Raw genomic sequence first — 13,558 nt, forward strand, 5'->3', positions numbered from 1 at the left:
TTTTCGCGTTGCGGACCCTACCTAAGTCCACATTTACTCATAAATCTATATCCTGTGTTTATTACATACAGAACCAAATTACAAAATCTACTGAATCCTGGGAATTCCTGAAACACAATTATAGAGTGAAATTGTGACAGTAATCACAGAATTTCAAAAATTATCTCCTATTTTAAAAAAACAACTCAAGGATATATTACCTCCATTTCTATTTAATGCATTCCTGAGCCCGTATAACAGTTCCATGATACAATATTAAGGCATTTATGTGTGAAAGTGATACATATTTCTTTATGCTAACACCTAATAAAAGATTCATGGATTAGAGACCCTCTTCAATTTAATTCTGCTGGATGTAATGACTTTGCTACAGAGAGTTTGCATACAAATTCTGCTCACTGCACTACATTTTATAAATTATTTATGCACTAAACAACAAAGGGCCTAAAGTCAACCTGAATATGTACTTGCCGCAATTCTTCATGCAAACTTGTCTTTTGCAGCATGACAAAATTTTCTTAGGAATACTTTATGATCCACAACACCATGACATGCCAACCACAGTTATAAACACTGCTTGAAGGTTCTTAGTTTACTAATTTGTTAAGCTGCTTTACTGTAGTTGTACTCAGTTATATTGATAGTAAAATATCAGTAACATTAAGTATGTGGAACATAATTGTTTTAATAAGTTTTAAACTCTCAGTAAAACATCAGTAAATGTGAGTTTAGTGAAAAACTACTAAAATAACAAACAATTAACTGTTCCATATACTAGGGATATACCACTCCAGTAAACTGAGAAACTTCAAGCAGTGAAGCCTTTGATTATATATGTTAAAACTTTAGGATGTATTTGAAGAAGATCCCAGCATACGAAGACAGACTTTTTGCCTCCTTGCAGATGGACATTATACTGGAAACAACATCTATCCTTCGAGGACGGAGTATATGATTATCCTAGGCTGTATGCCCGATATATCATATCAATTATTGTACTTTTGTGTACATGTGAAATTTTATGAAAATTGGTAGTAGTAGTAGTAGTAGTAGTAGTAGTAGTAGTAGTAGTAGTAGTAGTAGTAGTAGTAGTAGTAGTAGTAGTAGTAGTAGTAGTAGTAGTAGTAGTAGTAGTAGTAGTAGTAGTAGCAGTAGTAGTTGTTCCAGTTGTTTTTGGAGCCTCTGGAATAGTTTCAAAGAATCAGAAGAGCCATCTGAAGAAGATTCCAGCCTATAATGAAGTAGTTTTTGCCACCTTGCAGAAGGCAGCCATTCTTGGAACAGTTGACGTTCTTAGGAATGTTAATTTGTGTATGATGTAGCTTAGGCTTTGGCTTGTTACATCATTACTATTGTCTGTACAATGTGTTGTACATGTAGAATTTCATTAAATCCGTAGTAGTAGTAGTAGTAGTAGTAGTAGTAGTAGTAGTAGTAGTAGTAGTAGTAGTAGTAGTAGTAGAGATAGTGCAGATATCAATGTACTAACTAAGGAGCAAGAGAAATTGAATAAATACCTAACTCTTGTCCGAGAGATTTCCGAGTGTTATGGTCAACTTGTTGATCTTGTTCCTGTTGTGATTGGCCATTCTGGTGTGGTATCAACTAACCAACAAACTCATTTGAAGCGAATACCTGACTATAACGAAACATTGTTTAATAACCTCCAAAAGGCAGCTATTCTTGGGACTGTTAATATCTTAACATCTATTAACTTTGATTATACTTAAGCGAATGCCTGTATTACCAATATTATTCTGTACTATTGTACATGTGTGTCATTATTGTTCAATGAAAAAAGTAGTAGTAGTAAAAGCAGTCTAGTGCAGACTTAAAGACTCCCTGGTTGTCCCAATTGCAGGAAGAGTTTGTGGAGTCCTCACATGCAGTGCTGACACCTTGTATTGATAGTAATGTGTTTACCACGACCCTGAAGAAGCTGAGGAACTGGGCCTCCCCTGGGCTTGACGGAATTCAGGGTTTTTGGTGGAAACAATTTGGATCTGTTCATTCTTATTTGTGTCGTATTTTGATAGATTTCTACAAGATGAGCAGAGTGTTCCATCCTGGTTACCTCTTGGTAGAACTCTGTTGATACTCAAAACTAATGATCCAACTAATCCACAAAACTTTCATCCTATTACTTGCTTAAATATTGTATACAAGATCTGGACAGGATGTATAACTTCGTTGATGTTTGACCATTGTGAAGCTAACCAATTAATTCATTCTGCACAAAAGGGCTGTGCTAAGGGTCAATATGGATGCACTGATCACCTGCTATTATCTAATCGTGTCTGGCACCAGGTACACAGTAAGAATTGCTCCTTGTCAGTGGCATGGATAGATTATAAAAAAGCATTTGACTCAGTGCCACACAATTGGATAATTGAATGTTTGCATTTTTTAAATTTTCCTCCGGTTTTAATCATTTGTTTGCAGCTGCTGTTGCCTTTATGGCTGACAACTTTATTCCTTCACATGCCAAACACTACTCCAGTGCAGTTATCTACTGTGTCTGTCAGATGTGGCATTTTTCAAGGGGACACATTAAGCCCTCTGCTGTTTTGTCTTACTTTAAACCCGCTGAGTTATTTGTTGGACCGACTTGATGGTTATAAGGTGAGTTCTGATGTATACTTGATGCATCTTTTGTATATGGACGATTTAAAATTGTTTGCTTGGAATGATGAGAGTCTTTATAAGTTGGTGGATACAGTCCAGAGGTTTTCAGATGCTATCCAAATGAGTTTTGGAATTTCAAACTGTTGCGAAGTTGAACATCAAGAGTGGAAAGAGTGTTCAGACTGGCTCAATGCCTATAATGAATGGCCCTGAGATTCCTGAGTTGGAGACTGCTGGTTTGTATCGCTACTTGGGTTTTCCTGAAGAAGGTGGGATTGATCATGCCCACTCTAAGGATGTTGTACTTAATGAGTTTAAAAGTAGGCTTAATTTGATCTGGAGTAGTTTTCTACATGCACGTTTTAAGGTGCAAGCTACTAACTCTTTTTGTATACTAGTGCTATCATATGGCTTTGGGATTGTTGACTGGACTGTGGCTGAGATTACACAGTTTGATATTTTGGTACGTAAGATGATGGTAACATCTAGAAGTCTGCATCCATCGCTCTGCTGTGGAACGACTCTATCTTCCTCATTGCTTGGGTGGTAGGGGTTTGTCAAATGTTGAGGATCTTTATCGTCGCCGTGTCATTCTGCTGGCACATCATTTGAGAACATCTGATGATGCTTTAGTTAAAATGTGCCATCTGCTAGATGTGTCGTTGCCATCACGCAAATCAGTCTGCTCCAGGGCGGATGCTTATGTCGCAGCATTATCTGTTGATATTGATCTAGCTGAGGCTACAGCTGATGAAATAAAGAATTTAGTCTGTGATCGTCAGAAGGTGTCTCGTTGGGAGACTTTGAAGAATAAGCCATTACATGATAAGTTTATTAACTGGTGTGGTTCCAACCCTGTAGATCTATCTAGAAGTTTTCGTTGGCTTTGTAAGTTTTACATAGTGAATCAGAAAGCACCATCTTTGCTATTCAGGACCAGGTTATGAGGACTAGGGTGTATGAGGCAAAAATAATGAATCTGTCAGTATCAACTTTGATGTGTCACTTATGTAGCAGTCATGAGGAAACTATTCAACATCTGATGGCAGGGTTCCCAATGCTAGCACCAACAAGTTATATCCATCGCCATAACTTAGTGGCATCGGTGATTCACTGGCATCTATGTCATACTTTTGACATTGGCAAAATTGCCAATAATTAGTACTCTCACCAACCATTGCCAGTGGTTGAGAACGCCAGCATCAAGATGTTGTGGGACTCTGAAATCATCACCGTGTCCCACATCCCGAGCAATCGTCCAGACCTGGTAGTATTATTGAAGGAGACTCCAGAGAAGATTTTATTAATAGAGGTCTCTTGCCCGGCTGACATTAATGTACTGGATAAAGAAAATGAGAAGATCACAAAATATCAAAGATTAGCTGGAGAGATGTCAAGAACTTACTGTCAGCTGTCAGTGATTATTCCTGTTGTGTTTGCAGCGTCTGGAGTGGTTTCAAATAACCAGAAGAGACATTTGGAGAAGATTCCAGCCTTTACCCAATTAACTTTTGCTAACTTACAAAAGGCAGCCATATTGGGAACAGTTAATGTTCTTAATAATATCAATTTACGTGTGGTGTAACTTAGGCTTTGCTTGTTTCACCATTATTGTCTGTACAATGGTACATGTTAAATTTTATCAAATCCGTAGTAGTAGTAGTAGTAGTAGTAGTAGTAGTAGTAGTAGTAGTAGTAGTAGTAGTAGTAGTAGTAGTAGTAGTAGTAGTAGTAGTAGTAGTAGTAGTAGTAGTAGTAGGCAGCCATTCTTGGAACAGTTGGCGTTCTTAGGAATGTTAATTTGTGTATGATGTAGCTTAGGCTTTGGCTTGTTACATCATTACTATTGTCTGTACAATGTGTTATACATGTAGAATTTCATTAAATCCGTAGTAGTAGTAGTAGTAGTAGTAGTAGTAGTAGTGGACCATGTTGAGAGGTTTTCTGATGACATTGGCATGCAGTTTGGTTATCAGAAATGTGCCAAGCTGTCTGCAAGGAGGGGCAAATTAATTTTGACTGGACCTGTACCAACTTTAGAAAGTGAAATTAATGAGCTTGATTATGGTCAAACGTATCGATATTTGGGGTTTCCTGAGGCAGGAGGTATTGATCATGCTTGCAGTAAGTCAATTATAACTGCTGAATTGCACAGGCGTTTGAAACTAGTGTGGGGGTCTCTGCTTTGTGGTCAGTTTAAAGTCAAGGTAACTAACAGTTTTTGTATCCCTTTACTATCCTATGGTTTTGGTATTGTGGATTGGACCAAGGCAGAGATGCCCAGTTCAATGTTACTGTTCGTAAGACACTTACTGCTGCTAAAATCCATCATCCGCGATCAGCTATTGAAAGATTATATTTGCCTCATAAGTTAGGTGGAAGAGGCTTGCTAAACATTGAACACCTTTACCATCGGCGTCTAATCTTATTGTCCCATCACCTGCAGTCATCAAGGGATGACTTAGTGCAGGCCTGTTGTGAATTGATGATGCAGTTCCCGCCACATAAGTCATTGTTGTCTAAGGCTGATGATGTTGTATCTTCTCTGTTGTTGACTGATGTTTTAAGTTATGAGGTTGGACAATTGAAAACTGCTGTGATAGCTGCTCAGAGGAAGAAGCTTCAGAGTGTACTATGTGACAAGCCATTACATGGTAAATTTTTTACCTTCATACAATCTTCAACTATTGATGCTGTGAGAAGTTTCAAGTGGCTGCAATGTTCTCTCCATGGCGAGTCTGAAAGTAGTATTTTTGCTGTGCAGGATCAGGTGTTGTGCACTAGGGTTTACCAGGCAAAGATAATGCACACTCCGATTCAGTCAATCTTGTGTCGCTTGTGTCAGGAACAGGAAGAGACAATCCAGCATATACTTTCTGGCTGTCCTGTACTGGCACCAACTAGTTACTTCGCAGGCATAACATGGTGGGGAGGGTGCTTCACTTGCACCTCAGTAAGTCTTTCAAATTGCCAATATCTGCCAAGTGCTGGTATGATCACCAACCTTTGCCAGTGGTTGAAAATGAGGTTGCAAAGGTTTTATGGGATTTTGGTTTGTACACTGATGTCCACATTTCATCCAATCGGCCTGACATTGTGTTGTTTTTAAAGAAGGAAGAGCGAATAATTTTCTTTGAAGTTGCTTGCCCTGCAGATATCAATGTACTAACTAAGGAGCAAGAAAAATTGAACAAGTATCAAACCCTTGTCCGAGAGATTTCCGGGTGTTATGGTCAACCTGTTGATCTTGTTCCTGTTGTGATTGGCCATTCTGGTGTAGTATCAGCTAACCAACAAACTCATTTGAAGCGAATACCTGACTATAACAAAACATTGTTTAATAACCTCCAAAAGCAGCTATTCTTGGGACTGTTAATATCTTAACATCTATTAACTTTGGTTATACTTAAGCGTATGCCTGTATTACCAATATTATTCTGGACTATTGTACAAATGAGTCATTATTGTTCAATGAAAAAAATAGTAGTAGTGGATACTGTGCCTATTATTTTTGGAAATTCAGGTATTGCATCGGTTGACCAGCAAACTTATTTAAAGAGAATCCCTGGTTGCAATGAAAACTTGTTCAATAACCTCCAGAAGTCAGCTATTTTGGGGACCATTAACATTTTACGATCTGTCAACATTGGTTGTACTTAAGCTTTTGCTTGCATTGCCATTATTGTTCTGTACAATGTACATGTGTTTTCTTTTGTGAATGAATAAAAGTAATAGTAGTAGTGGTTGATTATGTAGTTGTTTGTGTAGTTGCATATAGTAGTTGATTAGAAGCCAGCACAGCCCTGTAATCTCGTCTCTGGACTAAAATCATGGTCTGTCTCCATTTTGCGGTCTAACCCTTGCCCACCCCACTACCCCCTACCCTCTACCTCTTTGTGAGCACTCGTCACAGCAAAAATAGCATTCCAATACTACATATTCTAACCCTGTCTTTATTCAGTATTGGAACAACTATTTTCAAAAACTCCTTATAACAAGACAAAATGACCTTCAAATCTATAAATGACTCTAATGTTATTCACTATTGGGGGCTGTGATCTGTTTTTGTTTGAGCCAAGGTAGAATATTTGGACTATTAGTTCCAACACCTAAACATAGACGGAATAAATACAGTCAGTATTTGTGTATGAATTATGCTGCGCGTGATACTACCTCATTCATCCAACTGCTCAGATTTTCTATCTTATTTTACGGGAAACTCTACAAACAGCTACAAGTACTTGAAGTGGTCTGAAAGGTAATAGAGTGACGCATCTTTAGTGTAAATTTTATATGCGTGCTTACTATCCTTGGAGAGTTATGCTGACTTGAATTCTTTAAAACTATTTATCTTGAAACCGTTTAAAACCGATTATCTCCGTTTATCTCAGTGCAGTATGAACATGGATAACATTATTAAGATACTGTAAGTAGAATAATAGAAGCCTAAGCGAAATCAATGTCTGTATTCATGTTTCATTAAAGTGATTACAAGTTACACATATAACCTTGAAGTGCTTTGGTTAAGGCCACTCCAACCTTGTTTCCCATGCATTTCATTGGCCTCAAAATACATGCTGCCAGGCGGTTGATTATCCATTATAGATATTTGCACTAATTTTCGAAATTCATAACTAACTTACAAATAAGAACGTTCAGGTTCTTAGTTTAAATATTTCTACTATATTCTTAGCTGTAATTTGATCCCCATTTCCCAACCAAATTATAGGTAAGAATACAGTTAAAATAAGAGCTTGAACAGTGAAAAGCTAGCTAAATGGGATTTCTGAATGCTAAACTAGTCACTGTTATGCAATCATAGGATAAATAGTGAATAAAATGTTTAGTTGACAGCAATAATGACTGACCATGTGGGAAGAGAATCTGTTTGCAGGCAGGAAATGGGAAACAATGAATTTTCTTGGAGTGGCCTAATACTTAGAAGCCACATGTGATTCAGCTGGTAGAAGCCATGGAAGGTGTGTAATGCATGTCAGAACACAGATTACAATTTAAAAAATCATCTTTAAGTAAAAATAAAACTTCTAGTTTAAAATAGGGGTTCGACTGAAACTCCCCTATACCTACAGGCCTGAGCATCCAGACCATTAAAATTACTTAAGGGAAACCCAAGCAATTGTTTTACACAAGTGAAAGCCACAGCATATTTAGCAATGGTGAGACCACAACTGGAATATGCTTCAATAGTATGGGACCCTATAGGCTTACATCAAATATGCCAGCATAATAGGGTGGAGTGCTATGACAGCATAATGCTAGCATTTAGGTGGATATTTCAACCTATGGAGCTTAACTCCATGAAAACAGATCAACACTCCCTAATAGAACAGTCAGTAGAAACTTTAAGCAGCAATAGTTCACTCAAATGCACTGTGCACATTGCTCCGTACATCAATACTTTCTAATAGAACCGTCACTTTGTAGTGAAACACTCTAATAGAACATTTACTAATTAAAATGTTCCAAGATAATTATTAGAAATTTTGCTAACCTAGGAGCATAATACAAGCGTATTGGGAACACTGAACAGCATAATAGGTGAAAATTTTTGGGAAATTTCTGAAAGCATTTTGGGCAAAGGACCCTGTTTATAACAGTGATGTACTTTAACTTGAAAACACTGAAAGAAGAGCAGCAAGATGTGTATTGAAAGATTACAGTAGATACAGTTTCACACTCCAACATATCTCATGGCCTGAACTTCAAACTTGACATAAAATATCAAGACTGCAGACATATTACAAAGCACTTCACAACCAAATTCTTTTATCTATTTCAACCAATTATCTTTGAATGACCAGAGAAACCAGGCAATATCATCAGCACCATTTCATACAGTACTCCTTACAACATTTACAACAGCTTAGCAAAAATGTTTTTATCCAGAACAGCTCAAGACTTGAACTCTTTGCAACAATTCCTAATTGATCTAAATGACTTTGACTAATTCTCAGTTGAAGTTTCTAATTATTGTAGTAATATATGTGCGATTTTGTTTTCCCGAGTACATCAGTAGTGCTGGATGCTCAGTAATAATAATTATTTAATAAACCACATAGAATCTAAGTACTTACATGCACTAACAAGACTACCTACATGTATGTAGTATTTGCAAATTGAATCATTACAGTCATTACACTACCTCATCATGTTCTTCAGCTAGGCCCATTTTTGCAATAAATTTTGCATACTTGTATTATAGCCCATACTTATACAACATGTTTGCTACGTAAACAAATGTTAATGAAGAGAGAATCATGACAATACAGCAAGGTGTCCGATAATACCCACTGTCTAATACCAGCACCTACACTATACTATATATTTTATTGATTAAGAATGATTAGAGTCTTTACACTAAGTTTTTCCGTATAATTACAGGTTGTCATGTAAATATGTGAGACAAGATCAAGTGAGTTACAAGCCAAAAAATGCTGGCAACAAATAAGTCCAGCTGTGTGCAGTGCTGAAATGATCAGCAATTTTTACTATTCATTTAGTTATGAACAGAACAACCGAATATTCGATTATTCTTTAAGGTTACGGTATAATAACGGGCAATCATTCAAAATTTTGAATGCCTATCAATACTTTTTGAGAAGCCCATAAAACCAGTCTAGCAGCGTGAAAAGTTTTAAATGAAGATGAAGCCCTTCATATTTAATGTTTTTTATGTAGCTACAGTGCAGTTTGAGACAGGTGGAACACTACAATTTGTTGTAGTAACACAAGTACATCGCTCAGCTCCAGCTGTCACTACCATGTTTTTCCACCGCCAAATATAGCAAAAGCTGTAGGCTCTATTGGCTTTTCTGGGGCATAGTGATACTGTATATTACATTTTTTAGGTCCTGTGGAAGCATTTTTGGCATGTTTCTCCCAAGTGACTTGGATACAAGCCTTCAAAGAGCTTGTTTCACCCGAAAAAACTACTAAAAGTTCAATAAAACGTCTATACTACCAGTAACTTAAAAAATCGCTTCCACAGGACCTAGATATTTTAGTTGTTTAGCCACTTGTGTTGAAATTATAAGGATTCAGTAATCTGTTAGTTTGGTTTTTGGCGGCGCGTTTTTATAAAACATCGCTCTATTGTAGACCACACACCCAAGAACAGTCGTTGTTCTGTAGTAAAAACAAACAAGCACAATTAGTTGTATTGCTAACACAACACAGTTGTTGAAATTATTTATCCCTGCTTGGTTTAAAGCAGGTTTTGTAATTTGTTCCACCCATGCATTTTAAACTATTCCGTAACCTTAAACTTGTACTTCTATTGAATAAGTACTGAAAATTTTTGTTACAGAGCAAGGTAAAGTCTAAGAGCTATTTCTATCTTTTCTAAACTAGAATTTTTGCAGTGTAAACACATCACTTCATTCACAATCTTAAGTTTCAAGGCTGGCTTTCCCATTTGAATACAGTGTTAAAAATAGTGTCATGTCAACCGAATAGTCAAATAACTAAATAATCATTTCAGCACTAGTATAGTTGTTGGGTTATTTCTTGTTAGTAACATCTTTTTGTAGCTTTAAGAAACAGGGTCATTAATCTCCAGTTGCCCATTGGTTTGTACCACAGAGATGACCCAGTTAGGGCTATGACCCCCAGATCCCCTACTGCCACACATTCTGTGCTCTGTTCAGCCCACTCCTTACCTCAACTACTTCTGCCATTATTTATATGCATGCTAGTATGTGAACTTATCTATTGCTTACCCTCGTGACAAAGTAACTACAGTCTTCACCAGTATCATCATCCGTATAGTGTTTCATTGCTACCTTTCTACCAGCAGCAATGTACCAGTAGCAAAGGGGACTTAAGTAAGGAAATCCAATTCCCTCTTGAATAATACTGTGTCCAACTATCATACCCAGCACTTTAAATATTTCAGTTTCAGCAGTATGTGCATTGTAAAATGGTCGCAGATGATTTGTTGGGCCTTGAAATAGGTAACACTTATTATTTTGAGAAAGTTTCTTCAGAACTGAGGTATATATATGCCGCCTAACTCCACCACAGTCAATGGCAGGTTGATTTTTTAACCGGAACATTGTTGAATGGCAAGAAAAATCAATATTGGTTTTTCTGTAAAAGGAAATAAGATCAGCACACTCTGTACTTTGATCGATTTCAACCATATTAGAATGAAAATGTTGACAATTTGTATGCCATAATTCTAGAATCTTTTGTAAAGTAGGACCTGTGATTAAGCATTCCTCAGCAAGTTGTATGTTTTGTTTAGCAAGATTCAAAATAGCAGATATCTGCATTTTGGTAAATTTTGTTTGAAATATTGCTAATAGTCGATCAACTAATATTTGATGGTTCTCATGAAGCACAAAAGAAACATTATTGTCAACTTCAGCAATGGTTGGTTCCAAAATGACATTATTTATTAATTGTTGCTCATCATGTGAGGAACTGTCAGTTGAGGCATCAGCAGGAGTGATAAAATCATTAGTATATGGCAATGTAGCTAGAGGTGTATCATCAGTAGCAACCATAGCACCACTGTAAAATTACATATTGTATGTTGTAAACTTTGTTGCATGGTTATCAATAACATTGCACATTCAAAAATTGAAAATTACTATATGAAATAGTAAAATTGCAACTAGAGGGCAATGCAGTTTGACTTCATTGAGATGTTGCTAAATAATATACCACTAGTTGCAAATTTCCTTACTTACACTGCAAGGTGCTGTTTTCCAGCAAATCAGATATTATTTTGCTATAATGCTTGTAACAGGTTAAATCATTTCCTGATAAAGGGGTTATTTGAGCAAAACCAATCCTGATAATCTCCTGTTTAGTGATTTAAACAATATTTGACACTGCTGACCAAAAGATTGGTCACAGGCATTACTGTTTTAGAGCACTAACAGATTCATGTTTGAATGAGTCATGCACAAGTGACACAAGTGATACAAATACCATGCTCCTACATTGCATAAATCAGCCTTTTAATCATGAAACTTGTGTACAGGTTAACAGTGCATGGATGATACACAGTATACACAGTGACGTGTATTCATTCAGCAACATAGCCAGAAAATATACTTTTAGATTCACTTACTTAGTTGGAGGTGTAAATACTACAGAAGAATCATCACAGTCTGTTAGTGTTGTATATCGGTTATTTCTGAATTTCCATTTCAAGCACTTCTGCAAATTTGCAAAAATCATATATAATGACTACCCAATAATAAAATCATACTTTGTGATAAGAGTTATATTGTGCAACCTTTTAACAACTAGCTCAGGTACCTGGCTGTTACTACAGTAAACGCTATTTTACAGTGCTTGGTTTACCTTATTATAATGGATTAAATATAAGTCTTTCAATTTCACACTTCAGATCAATGGAGCTACCCAGCAAACATTCGCAAAGTAGTCCAATTGGAGACTTTGTTCAGCTACATCCGAATGTACCATGGGCTAAAACTGGGCAGTGATTATATAAACGATAAACCAAGCTCAATTGTGGCAATCCATTAATACTCATGAAATTAATATCCCAAGCAGCACAAAAGTCTCATAGCTAAATTGTCACCATATTAAAATTTTTACCATTAACCCACCATCACAGCCATTTCTTGGCCTTCACCTTGGATTTCACATTATTTTCCACCACGACCTTCATGGGCCACAACTTTCTACACAGCTTGGCTGTTTTTTGATTAGATATCACCATTTTGTATTTGTATACACCAAAGCCATCTTATGGCCGGTTAACCTGTGTTTTTTCTTAGCTATAGAGAAAGACATTCAAAGCAGACTTTTGTATTAACTACTTTTGATTTTATCAGTAATTCTACAAATTTTGAATTATTTCTTTTCTACAGGATAACTTGTTTTTACCTGATCTCCATTGGGAGTCTTGAAATGTAGCTGAACTCTCTTTGTGGTGACATTAAATGTAGCTAAACTCTTTATGGGATGATTTGTTTGTAGCTGAACTCCTTACAGGGTGACTTGAAGTGTAGTTGGACTCAGTCAGTGCAGGGCAACTTGTTTGTAGCTGATCTCTTTAGTTTATATAGCTGAACTCTCTACAGGGTGGCTTATTAGTAGATGATCTCTCAACAGTATGATTTGTTTGTAGCTGATCTCTCTACAGGGTGATGTTTTATAGCTGAACTCTCTACAAGGTAACCTGATTTTAGCTGAACTCTCTACAGGGTGACTTGTTTCTGGCTAATCAACAGGGTGATTTGTTTGTAGCTGAATTTTCTACAGGGTAAGTTGCTTATAGCTGATATCACTTGGGTAATTTGTTTGTAGCTAAACTCTTTACAGAGTAAAGTTGCTTCTAACTGATATCACTAGGGTAATTTGTTTGTAGCTGAACTCTTTACAGGGTGAATTGGTTTCAAGCTGATCTCACTACAGGGTGACTGAATCGCTAGATTTATATAAAGGTAGCTGCATGATGACTGTTCAATTAGATTATCTCAATCTTGCTTTTGCAACAATAGTACATACTAAAAGTAGCTATTGGATTTATGAATATAATAAAATTAGATAAATTTATACATTTTAGCGGGATTCAGCATTTTATCCCACAATATAAGGCTCAAAACATACTAAACTGAACTCTAGGAAACATGAATCATAATGAAATAGCCTAGAAGAATCAAGAACAACAACTTCTTCAACAAATTAATTCAGTTACGCAATAGTTTCAAGGGTGAATTGATCATAAATCTTGTAAAAAAAAACTGAAAAGCACACCTTGGGAAAAAGACATTGGTCCAATTCCTACAAAATATTGATAATTAATGTTGATCGTTTAATAGAGAACCACAAACAATCAGACTTTTGTTCCAAGCTGATATTGTTCACTTGTCAACCGCCGTCCAATGATGGTGGTTGTTTTGGTAGTTGTGCAGGGTTCCATAGTTCTCCT

At 36.5% G+C, this 13,558-nt stretch overlaps 1 protein-coding gene across 1 annotated transcript in view; it reads right to left on the minus strand.

Moving 5' to 3' along the window:
- Window positions 1-10,474, minus strand: part of LOC136246884 (G2/M phase-specific E3 ubiquitin-protein ligase-like) — a 94,270-nt gene extending 83,796 nt beyond the window's left edge. Inside the window, exon 1 of the mRNA XM_066038487.1 lies at window positions 10,365-10,474. Coding sequence (XP_065894559.1) covers window positions 10,365-10,421 — 57 coding nt within the window. The 5' untranslated portion in view covers window positions 10,422-10,474. The remainder of the gene's footprint in view (window positions 1-10,364) is intronic.
- Between the last annotated feature and the right edge of the window lie 3,084 nt (window positions 10,475-13,558).

Source organism: Dysidea avara, chromosome 2, assembly GCF_963678975.1.
Source record: "Dysidea avara chromosome 2, odDysAvar1.4, whole genome shotgun sequence".
Lineage (NCBI taxonomy): Eukaryota > Metazoa > Porifera > Demospongiae > Dictyoceratida > Dysideidae > Dysidea > Dysidea avara.